Source organism: Hippocampus guttulatus, chromosome 17 (genome assembly GCF_054856545.1).
Source record: "Hippocampus guttulatus isolate MCC_2025c chromosome 17, RoL_Hgut_1.0, whole genome shotgun sequence".
Taxonomy (NCBI): domain Eukaryota; kingdom Metazoa; phylum Chordata; class Actinopteri; order Syngnathiformes; family Syngnathidae; genus Hippocampus; species Hippocampus guttulatus.
This window is the reverse complement of record NC_141277.1, coordinates 8,641,373-8,655,746: the sequence shown is the minus strand read 5'-3', so window position 1 is coordinate 8,655,746 and position 14,374 is coordinate 8,641,373. Positions and strand designations below refer to the sequence as shown.

Here is a 14,374-nt window from a genome sequence, read left to right as displayed (position 1 = left end):
CTAGAATCACAACAATGAAATGAGTAGTCTGCCCCAAAAAAGTTCTGTCTTAACCAAATAATCTTTTGGAGAGAAGTTTGACACACAAATGGCACCCTGTTGAAATGCTAAAGTGGACCTTTTTTAGCCAGCTATTTTCTTCTTTTTCTCCTCTTGCGGTTTACCCCCCCCCCCCCCCCCTCCCTCCAACCCCCCATGATGTGGCCCATGATGAACTCCCCCTGGAGAAGAAGAAGAACGAGGAGGAGGAGGGAGGCAAGCAGTTGCATCTCGCCGCCGCTTGGCCGTGAAACTCGACACCTCGACGGTGGCCGAAGCCGCGCGGCCGGAGCCCCCGTTTAAAAGGGAAAGCCATGGGAGGAAGGCTCCTTACTCCGTCACCACCCCCGGCAGGCAGGCAGGCACACACTCACGCACTCCCTCGATCCGGAGCAGCCTCAATGAATGAAACACTGGGGAATATCCACACGCATGCCAGCGGGGAGCCTCTGTGTCCACACGGATTGTATGTCGGCCTTGACAGGCTCTAGTCAACATGCGTTTTCCCTCCTGGAGCTTCAACCCGAGCTGTACCAACGCCTGACTGATTGACCGACCGGCCGCCGGTGTGTCTTCTTCATGCCCGCCCTTGCCAAGGAGTCACGCTGTGATTGACGGATCAGGTTTTTGACTGCCAGGACAAATGAATACAAATGAATTTAGGCACCCAAAGGAGAGATTGCAAAACCTCTCATCTAGACACAAAGTAAGTTGTTTGCATGGCTTTTTTTTTGTGGGGTTGGGTGAGGGATGGAGGGGTGGGGGGGGGGGGGGGGGGGTATGGCGGGTGTTCCATGTGGTGCACACCTGGCAGAGGTTCAGCATGGGGATGGGACCACCAGAGAGATGGCAGAAGTATTCACTCTTAGTACCTAACTACCAATAGAATAGAAAACGTATGTTGTCATTGTAGAAGTGCATTGTGCAACTCCAAGTTTGGTGGTTTAAAAAAAAAAAGAAAAGAAACAATTCTCAGGAATGTAAAAATAAATAGCAGTGACACATTACAACATTTGTAAAAAATAATAAGAATAACAGGTTCTTGTACAAAAAAAATAGCATAAGTAGAAGTGCTGATTTGCCTTCTTCACTGATGGATAAAGCGCAGACTGAAATGAATCATCTGGCAATCATCCTTTTTGAAAATTATGCACAATGAAAAAAAAAACTTAACTCGTATAGTTCTCGTAATGAGGAAAAAAAAATACTGCACGGAGGTTTGCTGTCAGCTCAATCCTGACGATAATCTGCACTGGACTGACATCAGGTGCTGCATGAGCAAGTAAGTGTTGGAGCTGCTACATTAGCTAATGATAACTATTGGAGGCGAGAAAAAAAAACACTTTACTCATTTTGAATGGCAAAAGCTGATGGTTTAAAGGGTGCCGCAAGACAAACTGCGTTTGCCATGAATCAGTCTTGGAGCGAACAGAATCAAACAGATGGGGAACATCTTCTTCACCTCATCGAAAGCTTAATCAATCAAGATGTGTAAGGAATGCAAAGAGAACGAGGTGTTTATAAATGTAGGGAATCAAATTTAAAGTCTTTTGAAAAACGCATACTCACCGACAGTGCAAATATCTGCAAACTCAACCGTTAACCTCCCGGCCTTGTCAGAACAACACTTCATTAGAGTCTATCCCGTTGCCACCTGCCACTGCGTTGCAACGGTGAAAACGTGCGTCCAATTTGTTATTTTCACTCCCCCTATCAAGACCAACTGAAAACAATCGACCACCACCTTCTGTATACGTGTGAGCAGTGCTCCGCATAATTCCACTGCGAGTGCCGGCTGTCATCCATCACTTTTTATCCGTGGTGTCAAACTCACTGCGGGAGCTGAATATAACCTGGTGTTTCAGTGAAACTCTTGCAGATGCATCCTCTTTCAATTGCTCAGAAGATAAAATGCTAGTTTGGGAATTTTACAGTGTATGTATGTTTGCTTGTGTGTGTGTGTGTGAGAGAGAGAGAGAAATCCTCTGAGGGAATAACAATGAGAAGAAACGGATCCCACGCTGACATGTTGTTTTTTTGGTGGAGAGGGATATGATCCGGAATGGGACGGTGATGGCTAAAACACACCGCGTCCACACAGGGGGAAAATGGAGCAGGAAGTGACAATCAGAGATGCTGATTACACGATGAGGATGTTATCATCATTATTATTCTCAGTTGACTGGCCATCAATCATTAGTTTGAGTCACGGATGAGCCTTTTTTTTTCTCCCCCAGTATTTTGTGGTTTTGCTGATGGAGTATACAGCACACCTTAGGCAAGTGTGAGGAAAATCTATCCATCCATCCCTTTTCAAATCCACTTATCCTCACAAGGGCCGCGGTCATGCCGGAGCTTATCCCAGCGTTCTTCGGGCAGTATGCGGGGGACACCCTGAACCGGTTGCCAGCCAATCGCAGGGCAGACAGAGACAAACAAACACATAGGGACAATTTAGAGTGTTCCATGGACCTGCTATGCATGATTTTGGAATGTGGGAGGAAACCGGAGTACCCGGAGAAAACCCGCGCAGGCAAACTGTGGCTGTCAAACGGCGGCTGTCAAACGGCGACAGTCAAATAGCGCTGATTTTCTGATCAAAATCAGTGCTGGTACACGCGTCCTGTTGAGAAGGCACAGCCATCAAGCGCATTGTCCTTTGACGAATGTCTTGGCCAAAATGAAAAAAGTTCACAACGGGTCCACACGAAGGATAACAAACCATATGACAAAATAATAGACAAAGCAGAGCTCTTGCAGGCGACTGCTATGCCCTTTTGATCTTTTTTAATTTAATGTTTTTTGTTTGGTTTTTTTAATTGATCTGTGCGGCCCAGTACGAAATGGCCCATGGACCAGTATTGGGCCGCAGACGAGTGGTTGGGCACCACTGCTTGAAACCACTTTATCTCCTCTCTCTCTCTCTCTCTCTCAAGAAAATACACAAGCTTGTTGTGATGGATGAAACATTTTCGAGGAAGCTCCTCAGCTGATAAGCGTGAGAGTACAAGCAGCTGGCTATCCGAAGCATCCCATAGAGCCACATGATTAAGCCACAGGAAGCACATACTGTACTGGATGTACACTTTGATGTACTGCATATACTCATTCAACACTTCTGGAGGGTTTTTTTTTGTTAGTTTTTGCATGTAAACGCACTATAGTCACCATCATCTTTCCTACATGTCTGCCTCTTCTCGTCCAGCCACAGCTGTTACACACATTTCCTTTTCCAGTGCGTATGCGTATGTGACCTATTGGTAAACAGTGGTTCTTCTGCACTGTCGTCACTAGACTTGTATACCCCAGTGAGCTCTGTGGCGAGTGTGTCAAGGGGCAAGCCTTGGGACTACCTTTTCCCAATTTTCAGCATCCGTGCATGTGTGGTTATTTTTGGGAGGGCGACTGATAGGGTTGCAAAGAGTGGTAAATTTCCGGTAAATTTTCAAAAGATGTTAAGGTGTGACAACTAAACCCCATGTGAACCCTCTAACCTCCTCTTTTTTCTCATCCATAGGAGAGCCCTACTGCTCTGTACCATTTTATACTGTACTTGTTACCTGGGACTTACACAAGTACACTCTGAAGGTAAGAGCCAGTCGGCCTCCTCCCTAGCACGCTGCACTTTTACCAACACGAAAGCGGCTCAAGTCGTTGCACAATGGTCTTTGCATTGGGAATTGGGGCAGAGGTTGCCAAGCACATTTAGATGGCGATAGAGAGAAAAAAAAATCAGTTACTATTATCAGGACTGAAAATTTGACTCCAGGTTGTAATACCTGGTTTTCCATGGGCCTTGATTTATGTGGTTATAACACGGTGGCTCATTTAGGACTGACACAAGAAATTGAAGCAGATGCCTTCAGCAGCAACTTGAATAGGAGTGCCGATTTTTTTTCATTGACAAAACCAGATACCACCAGGTGCGATTTATATTCGAGATTGTTCGATTGTCCTAGCTAGAAAATAAACAGACAAGCTAACCTTGTCTTAGTCTGTTGCTGTGCCTGTATTCCAGTCCATGCTTTGCTACAACACTTTATTATGCGCCTTAAACACATTAAAACACACTATTTTTTATGACTCCTAGTTGAAGTCTACTGTAAAAGTGACACTTACAATAAGAGAATTAAACACATTACACACTTACATATGAATTCCCAAATATTCAACCAAGCCATATCATTTTGGTGAATGGAAGTCATGCTAGCTTAATGCTAACATGCCATACGAAATGGCATAAATGAGCTAACACAAATTAGCATGGACGTAACAGTAACACTAAACCATTAAACTACTAACACTTGAATATGAACATAGCATATAAGAAAGCTCACAGGCCAAAATTCCTGCTGCGGTACAAATTGACACTACATTCAAGACGCAAAACTCTACATTTGGATTTATTCGTATACTGTAAAAGCATTGAGAATTTTTGATGACATATTTGCTCTGTAGCAGGGGTGCAAATAATGAACTGTGATTTACAGAAGTGTGGGTTCGTCTTTTGTATTATTACTTCCAGCATTATATTTCAGTGTAACAAATGGCTGACTTAGCCTAGCTTAGCACAGCCTTCACATCCATGGAGTGCATGTGAAGGATTCAGATGCATTGTCCCTCTCGAATAGAGAGTGTGCAGGATTTTCTGTCATTCCGACTTATTCTTAGACCCCCCTCGTGTCGGTGTGTGCCATCACATCTGTGCAACACACTGTACATCTGAATCCATATGGCTAATGCGCGCCCCAGTCATAATAAAAGCGGTAGTCAAATAAAGACAACAGAAGTCGATGTGCAGCGCAGTTACACTACGTGTAATGCGACCGCTGTCTCACTGCCAAGTGCAGTTGTCTTACACCACAGGGGAGACCACACAGACTGGAGAATGTGGATTGGTATATGTTATACTCTGCCTAAATCTCACATAGTCTATTTTATAAAGCCGCGCTGCTTTTGCTAAGCATTACAGTTGTCCATAGAAAGTGGAAAAAAACATAAATAGCTGCCTATGGAGAGACACAATCTTGCTCCCGGTATACCGTGCAAAAAAGACAAAAAAAACCAAAAAAAGCTTCAGTGGTCCACAAGACCAAGAAGTCAATGACACTCAGTAGTTCCACATCTGTCAAGAACTGTTTTGTTTGACTCCCTGTGATCTGCTATACTTGCATAATAACCCTCCACGTTCTGAGTGATCTAGACGAATTAGTTTGTTTTAAACTTTCCACGCAACTAAAACATTCCCAATGTTCAGGTCTTTTTTTTGGAGGATCTTTCTATGTGTCCTCTGAACTTTTCTGGCATCTCAGCAACATTGCCTGCCAGCTTCTCACACTCTTCCCCCCCCCCCACCCCCAATACACACGTCCCCATTAGACAGGGCCTGATGATCACAAGCCGGGTCAAAGAGAGGGAGCAACCGAGGAAAAAAGGCTGTGGAGGGGCCAGGCTGTGACATCACAGTTGTCGCTGAATGAGCGCTGTGACCCTCGGCGACCAAACATTGTACACGGTCAGAGCTGAGTGCAATTCAGTACACGGCATTGACGCCCTAGTCCATCATGATGATTGAGGTTCTGAACAGTTAATTGAGCAGAGGCTCAGAGGGAAAAGAGGCAAAGGTGATGTTGGTTGTTAACCTCCTCAAGCCCCGAAACAAAGTTCAGGGCAGAACATGCTGGAGTTCACAGCCCCATGAAATTCAATTTAAATTGGCATAGACGTTATGGTAATTCTAAACATGTGAACAACTGCAACTTGAAGACATGTGGAGCAGCAACACACACAAACAGAGCATATGACTATTCTCGCAGGAATATTTTCGCTTTGCTCTGTAGGAAAACTGGCAGACTGGATTTGGTCAAATGTGTTTCTCCATTAAGCTGAATGGGCAACTTTCTCTCATGGCTGGCAATTATGCAGCATCCCTTCCAGAAGATCTCAGTGCTACCTGGCCTGCTGTGGCACAACGTGATACTACACTGAAGGCGCCCAACTCTAAATTCAGACTTGCCTGTATTGTGTAAAAACCCATTAAAAAAAACGTAATCGCCTGAAAAGTCTGCGCTATAGTGGTTGCACAAAGATCTGTCATAGTCCACAAAAAGATATCCAAAGGGATCCATTTTGCATGGTTGTATACTTTTTGTTTGCTTAACTGCTTAAATTGGAAGTTGTGGACAGCTAGCACCACCAAAAATGTATATTAGTGCAGGATGCATGAAGGATAAAAGGAGCAAAGCTCTGTACACTACTGGTGTAGATATTTTTCTCTTAGTTATTTGGTTTGGCTCGGAATTACAATAGACGACGTGCCGCAGCAGTTTGTTGCCGATCAACAAGTTTATTTCCGTCGTCCTAAAATATATTTGCCTTAGAAGGAAACTGTTTAATTTCACTTTCCTCAGCTGCTTTCTGACATGCCCTACAAGGTAGCGAGACCTGATATGTTGTTTGTATTTTGTTTTGTCATTTTGCCATGTTGATACCACAAAAATATGAGACGAATCTACCAATGAAACGCGCGCAAAAAAGCAGTACTAAAAAAGGGATTCACTGTAAAAATCTTTGTTTTTACTTGTGTCCAATTTCTATTCTATGTACTCTAAACACCGCTTTTCCATGCCTTCAGATGTGGACATCCTCCAAAAGCTGGGGCTTAAGGGAGACAAGCCATCACGCTCCGTACCAGCTGGGGTCATTCCCTTCAAATCTGGAATCATCCTCAACCAACTGGCGCACATTGAGGGTCCACTGCGCTCCATCTGGCCGACGTCCGTCTGGACCGATGCGGCACTGGTCCTGAGTGTCCGCTCGCACAGAGTCAACAGCGCTTTCCTCTTCACCCTGCTCTCGGAGAAGAAGAAGCTTCTCCTCGGCCTGCAGCTTGTACCGGGCAGTCTTGTCCTCCACACGGGACCAAACTCCTCGGTGGCGCTGCCTTATGAACCCCACGACGGCCAGTGGCACCAGCTGGCGGTGGGAATTAAAGGACAGAAAGTGACTCTATATGCCTCCTGCGGAGAGCAGAGTGTTCATGTGGACTTTGGGTGGGACAATGAGGAGGGACTGGCACCGGAGCATGAGGATTCCTTCCTGCTGGGCCGTTCAAGCCAACAAGCTTGGGCTCACTTTGAAGGAGCCATCTGCCAGTTTGACCTGATCCCGTCTGCCCAGGCAGCTCACAACTACTGCAAGTACATTAAGAAACAGTGCAGGGAAGCTGACACGTACAGGCCGAATCTTGCACCTTTGCTGCCTGTCTTACCGCGACAAATCAATGCATCATCCACAGCTGCCCCCAAACATGGGAGCCTGATAACCAAGAAGGCCACTGGGCGAAGCCTCGCGCGAAGTGTTGCGGCCGCCGCCTCCGCTGTCAGATACGTATTCCCCACGCAAACGGTAAAGCCCACCGTCGGGACCACTCCTATGATCTTGCCGAGGACCGTGATGCCAGTCGCAGATCATCTTGGCCTCGCCTCTCCGCCGACCAAGACAAGAACTGAAACTGTCACGGCTCCACTCAGGACCACAGCAGCTCCAACCGGACCACCTGCCACAAAACCATCCACCTCTAAAACAACAAGTCAGCCAACTCCCAGAACAACTTCTCCAAAGCCCACTTCGCCAAACAAGAAGGTGGTTGTAGCAACCGAAAAGAAGAAGCCCACTCCCACAGCTACTACGAGCCCAAATCCTTCCAAGAAAAAGCCTGACTCTGCTTTATCAGATCAAGCTCCAGCCCTAAAGAAACCACAGCCGACCGCAGCTAAGAAAACCCCCATTAAGCCCAAAGTCATACCATCCAAAGCCACTCTCTCAAAGCCCAAGCTAAATTCTGTCAAAGCGTTTCCCTCCAAACCAGTAGTATCAAAAGTCAACCCTTCAAAAGCAACCATATCGAAAGGTTTTGCGAAAACCACCAAGCCAAACCTGAAACAGGTCATCAAGCCAACCAAGCAAGCCAGAGCCACCAAGGCTCCGGTCACCCCACGACCGACAACACCTTTGTCCAATCTTGTAACATCACCTGCCACGGATGGCTTCCAGAGCTGGGAGGTACCACCTACTCAGTTCTCCCTGCTGGCTGGACCTGTTGGACTAAAAGGCGAACCTGGCCCCGCGGTAAGCAGTTTTTGTCTCAGTTTTCAGGAAGAAAAAAAATGCAGGCACATTTGTTTTGATGCTGAATTTTAATGGTTCACCTCAGTTAAAGCTATCAACTTTGTAGTCCATTCGAGTTTTTCTCGGTCTTGTGCCACGTGCCTTCAAATTGTAGCTCCGTCGCCATCTTAATGGAGCTTCAGGTAGCCCTGCCGCAGTTCCTGCACTAGTTAGAAACCCTCTCCCGCCATTCTCATCTTGCTCTCAAGGCTTGGCATGACGTGTCAGGTCTGACGCCTTGCCGTCTTCGCACCAGATTCCTCTTATCACAGGGGGCTAGTGGAGGTCACACGGCCCACCTTCAAAGCTGGGTCGCGGGTCAAGGCAGTTGGTAAACACCACCATTTAGCTTCTCAATGCAAACGCAAAAGTAGGAAAAGGCTCATATCATTTTTTTTTGTAGTGATGCCCGCAATGCTGTCATGACAATCGTCAGCCAAATGACACTTTTCGAGAACTCTACCTGATCATTGGGCATAACGTCGCCATAATTGTGCCAAATATAGAAGAGTTGAGCGCATCGCACTGAGATTTGTCAGGGTCCCGATCCATTTGCACGTATATGAAGGGATTGCATTTTAATGTGCGGAATGAGTGCATCCGTACATTTAAGCGGATCCCAGGAAGAGTGTTGTTTTTGGCTTAGTTTAGGATGAGGCCCATCTTCAAGTACTTCAAATATCACGTCAGTCGATTTGATTGATGTCATTTTAGATGGCTAAAAGTAATCACTTTTCAGAAGAAAGGTGCATGTGTCCATGTTAGAAGGTCCCAGGGCCACCATAAGAGTGCACCACCTGTACCAATAGGGGTGGAGGTCAAGGCGTCGGAATTGGGGGCAATTAGAACCATCAGAGTGGCAGGAAGCGGAAAGAAGACTTTCGAGACTCGGGAAGGAGTTATGATTGCAATGGGAGAGGCGCCGTATTGTTTCAAAGTCTTTCAATTGGCTTCTTTTTAATCTTGAGATTTCCTGGTAGTCTACACTGAGAAGCTCACATTCAGAGCGTGTTGTTGTTTTTCTTGACTTTCCTCCCCCTCGTTTGATTAAAAGAAAATCATTGGGCACGATAAAGGCGCACAGGGCATTCAGTGGCACAGGAAATGATCTGTTATTTCGACCATTTCCTACCACCCTGGCTCAGAATTACCTGACGGATATGCCTCAGCTCTCATCACCAGCTAATAGAATTACCTCAGACCTCATGGTTGATTGAGTGCATGTGTACATATGCATATAGTGGCAGTCAAAAGGAAACACTCAAGGGATTTTTTTTTTTCTTGTTGTGCAGGGACTTCAAGGACCTCCAGGGAAGCCAGGCCTGCCAGGAAAGAGGGGTGCTCGGGTGAGTCCCGGTCCTTTTTTCTTCAGACACCCCCAGCTACATTTATCTTTCAAAATTGTAAAGAATTACAGTCATCCACTCGTCAGACTCTTGTTGGAATCAATTTGATTCGGCGGTAGGCCAATTCTCTCCGATGCCAATGCAGAGGATGGTATTTGCGAGCCTGAGAGACTCTCTCCAGAGAAGGATTTATTCAGCAGCAGACACCTTGCCATACACAAATGTCCCTTCAAGCCCATGTTGACGACTTAGCCAAACATTCACATAACACTACCTGTGCAAACATCGCAACTCACTTTACCTTTTGGCTTTGACGCGATCGTGTTTGCCAGTGTCAGATCTTCAGACAGTCTAGCTGCTAAATCGTGGGCAGGGAGAAAAATGGAGTTTAAGTAGCGTAATGTCCTCACATATGTGCAAGGACAGCCACCGTCCGGATGCACTTTCAGCCATTTCCTAATGGGGAAAAGATGTCAAACACACAAATACAGAATGAGCATACTCGCAAGGAGCCGCTGTAGCCACAACTCACTACAGCTATGTGTATACGAGTCATTCACAAGTCCATTTTTCCAAAATATGTCCTGCCGTGCTATTGCAGCCATCCTTGCTTCTGAATGTGTCTGTGTGCTGTCCATGTGCACATGTTGACTGACGCCTCTGTATAACAGACAGGTGACAGAGAGGCCTCTGTCCGGGGCTTCCATCCCACAAGTTAAAGACCCAGATTGTTTTTTGTAGTTGTAACGACAGTAGTAATAATAATAATAATAACCTGTCAAGCCAAAATTTCCACCAATCTCACAAGGCCGACGCATTTAGTGTCACTCTCACACACCCAAGCACACACTCCCACTCACACAAGGTTTTCCTATGGAAGCAGATCGACCATATTCGGCACGGGGCTGCGAGTGCTGACCTCCCACCCCTCAGCATAAACAGGAAAGCTCCTAAAAAGACAGCCTTTCAAAAGCTGCCTGTGCCACAGGATGCCTAATAAAAGCACTGTAAACAGACAGAGAACACACGGCTGCGCTGGACTTTTCTCTGCTGCTTCAGCTCCTACGGCATGCAGCCCGTTTTCACTTTTGGGGGAATCCCATTCTGGACAAGCCTTGAAAAATGTTTTTAAAGTTGAAAAAGATCCATGAAAATGAATAGGAATTCATGAGAATAAATTGAACCCCCCCCCCCCCCCCAAATTCACAAAATTATAGATTGGCTCTTGATATGGAGTTGAATAGAACTGTGCAGAAAACTTTATTAGAATTTACACGGCATATTTCATCCATATGCAAGCACTATTCACGCAACAATCACCCTCCTGTGCGTCAACTTTATCTCTGCCATATGTGCTGTTGTGAAGTTCACAGTAACTTTAGCACCAGCGCCATTTAGTTCCTTTTTTTTTTTTTTTTTAAATGCTCTTAGTTTGTCCTGTCCGACGTGAGCGCAGCAATGCAACGTTGATGCCGACCAAAGTTGCTGAGAAAGCGATGCCGTCCAACGGGCCAGTGAAACAAACCAATCTGGTTTGACTCCAAACGTCAAAAACGAATACATAAATGATTGCCATATAATGTTTTGCAGGCGTGTAATAATCAACCTGTTTATTTATTTGCATCAGCCAGAACTGTACTGTTCAACACCTGCAGAGAACTGGAGGGCTTTTTCTTTTGCCCTTTTTGTCCGTCAGTAGAAGATAGACCTCGGCCAAAGCCTCACAAACCTATCTTGGAAATACCTTTTGTCTTTCAGTTTGACCCCTCCCAGATGCTTAATGCACAATTTGAGCTTCTGAAAAGACATTTTTTAAAGTACTAACAGAAATGAGCATAGATGTTGCGGAAATTGTAAACCTTCGCTGCTACTTTAAGACAAATAGAGCAGCAACACATACAAGCAGAGAATACAACAATACTCAGAGGTATATACGCTCTCTACTCAATGGGGACAACTTATTGAAGTTTAGTTGGGGACCTTCTTTGCCTCTTTATGATGCTGTATGACTTCCAGTACATTTCAGTCCACTTTGGCATGTTGCGGCACAATGTGGCACTTCACTGAAAGCACGCAACTCTAAATTCGGACTTGCCTGTATTCTCTTCAAACCCCAACTGCGGTCTATTGCGGAAACCTTGCAGTTTACACATACTGGGCACTTGTAACAACTGACAACACTGTTCAGTCTGATAAATTTAGGGTTTCCCGCTGAAATCCTGCAGACGTGCCCCTTTTTTTTTTCTCCCCGCACGACTTCCCGTAGCCTTGGATTACGGGAAACCGGTGCGATGACACACAGAGCACTATTGAGCCCAGCCAGGCAACGGCCGCGAACTTTGACCTCTGATCCCCACACATGAGTGCGAGACGCCGTCGCCTCGGCAACCGCTCTCCGCACAGACGCGTCCATTTTTAGGGCGTGTGACGGCGACGGCGGCGGTGGCAGGGAGGTGCGAGGGGACGCGTGCAAAGACTAACACCGTCTGTTCGGAGCGCGCCCTATTCTCCTCGCCGTAACATTAAAACTTAGCAGGCTGCTTTTGTTTAGTCGTTTCACAGTTCACAAACAGAGTTGGGGGGTGGAAAAAATAGCTGAAAAATGACAACAATGCAAAATTATAATTGCTATTTATGCTTTTATTGAGTAAAATGACCATTTTTGTTTTACTCGATAAACTGCTGACAACAAGCCTGCTCGGGCCCATTCGAGACAGTCCTGAATCCAGAGTTGTCATTGCAGTGTGCAATTACAGTTGTGTCATTAATACGGGTAAATATCAGCCGTCTATTGGAGCTCTGTCCACTAACTTGCCACCCGGCAGCAATATCTAAAAAGGGGCCCTATGCAGGGCATTCTAAACACGTTGTCGTTGTTGTGTTGAAAGCAGTGCTTTGTCATTGATAAAGGCTAATGTCAGCTGCCTTTCGGCGTCCGCCTTCAACTTGACGCCCTAAGCAATCACCTGAGTTGTTGGCACTGTCGCAGAATCGCCGTATAAAAAGATAAAAACTAAATTTGTGAGTATAATTGATCATCAACCTGACCCTTCCGTTGCGCCTGCTGGAAACACGGCTTTGAAATCGTCTCCTCCGGCTTCCATCTGGCCCAAAATGATGAACTAAATGTGTTTCGAAGGAGACTGTATATTAAGTGGCCTTTACGAGCGTGCGCTTCAAAGTCGGACGCCACTTTGTGCCCATTACAGAGTTGCTTGTCAAAAATAATCTTTGTGGGAACCTGACGCCACGCTCCCAAATGTAATGTCCAGCAACTACGTTTTAGTTGTGCATATGGCATCAAGAAGCAATTTGTTCCATATTTATATACCTGAGAGTGACGTGCCGTTGCCATAACATCAAAACTAAAGCGCTATACTTCTTAAATCAGGATGATTTTGGCCTGAACTGAGGTAGGACCGCAGTGGACCGCAGTGACGCCCTGTAAAGCCACCGAGGCCGCCGCCGGTCGGGGGCCCTTGCGTGCACCGCGCCCTCGCCTTCTCTAATTAGACACCTGTTCCGGGCAAGACATGCAGGCAAGGTTGCTGTACCCAAAAACAAAACCAATGTAAAAAAAAAAATCATGCCCATGTCTACAAGTGTACTCCCCAAACCACATTGCGAAACATGTAATTCAAACATGCCTGCTGTGTGTGTGTGTGTGTGTGTGTGTGTGTGTGTGTGTGTGTGTGTGTGTGTGTGTGTGTGTGTGTGTTGGTGTATTTTGGGAAGAACGAGCATTCAGCGAACACTGTCTGGATGCAGAAAAACACACCAAAAGTCTGGAGGGGGACAGCCAGTTGCATGCGAAGCAGCAATGACAGGGGCCACGAGAGTGAGGCGAGATCATTAAAACTTGCGAATCCCTGGAATGAAAACAGCTGGCGTGTCAAGCACAAGTACGCAAATTTAAGCTTGTTGGAAATATTAAAAAAAAAAAAAAAAAGATAATGACTAAGTCCCCTTGATTGTGGATGTTGAGCGCTCATAAAGTGCAATCCAACACTAACCCACACCCGAAACATAAAGGCGGAAAAGGTTCGTTCAAGGGCGCAAATACGTTAGCCAACAATTTAAATACCGGGTAGTCTCAAACGTGTTCCACATTTGATGGTGAAAAAACAAATTGTTTGCAACCAAAAAAAATAAAAAATACGGTCACTACATGCGCACACACTTGCAAACATTTGCCGCTTGCAATGTGGGCTTAAGCTCTGATTGGAAGTGTTGGAAAGCTGTTTCAACATTTCACATATCCAACATGGTCGCTTAGGGATGGAGCAGTCCCAAAATACACAGTTGAGATCATATCACAATTTTGTGATCATGGTTTTTGGTTGGATATTGACAGCTTGGAAAATCAGTTTCGTATAGTCAGGTTACAAGTGGAAGTCTGATGTTTTAAGTCGGTGAGATTCTAGCTGCAAAAGAGGAGGATTTTTTTTTTTGAAGTTCCAACATGCCGATAACAACGATGGGCTTTCATCTCGTTAGTATTTGCTTCTCTTCAAAACGGCATGAATGCGGGGAGGCGTGGCCTAACTAGGAAGTTTCCAAGGACACGTCTGCAGATCCTCATTCCCAAAGAACACCCAAAGAAGGCCGACTTGTTCCGACTCACCTCAATGAACCCCGCTCGGTCCGCCTCGTCGGCCGACCCTTGACCTCCCACAAGGGTGGGAGCAAGGCGAGAGATGTCCCACCATGTGGAGAACAAGGCCCGGGGTCAGACAGCCACTAGAAAAAGCCTCGCTCAGGGAGACGAGAAGACAGCTAAATTTCCGTGTCAAAGTGTTTGAATTTCGAGACAACTGGAT

The 14,374-nt window shown here is 45.9% G+C and overlaps 1 protein-coding gene across 1 annotated transcript in view; it reads left to right on the top strand.

The window, feature by feature from the left end:
- Positions 1 to 294: 294 nt before the first annotated feature.
- LOC147192017 (uncharacterized) overlaps positions 295 to 14,374 on the top strand; it is a 53,349-nt gene continuing 39,269 nt past the window's right edge. Inside the window, exons 1-4 of the mRNA XM_086135562.1 lie at positions 295 to 745; positions 3,557 to 3,627; positions 6,674 to 8,169; positions 9,501 to 9,554. Of these exons, the coding sequence (XP_085991688.1) occupies positions 693 to 745; positions 3,557 to 3,627; positions 6,674 to 8,169; positions 9,501 to 9,554 (1,674 nt within the window). The 5' untranslated portion in view covers positions 295 to 692. The remainder of the gene's footprint in view (positions 746 to 3,556; positions 3,628 to 6,673; positions 8,170 to 9,500; positions 9,555 to 14,374) is intronic.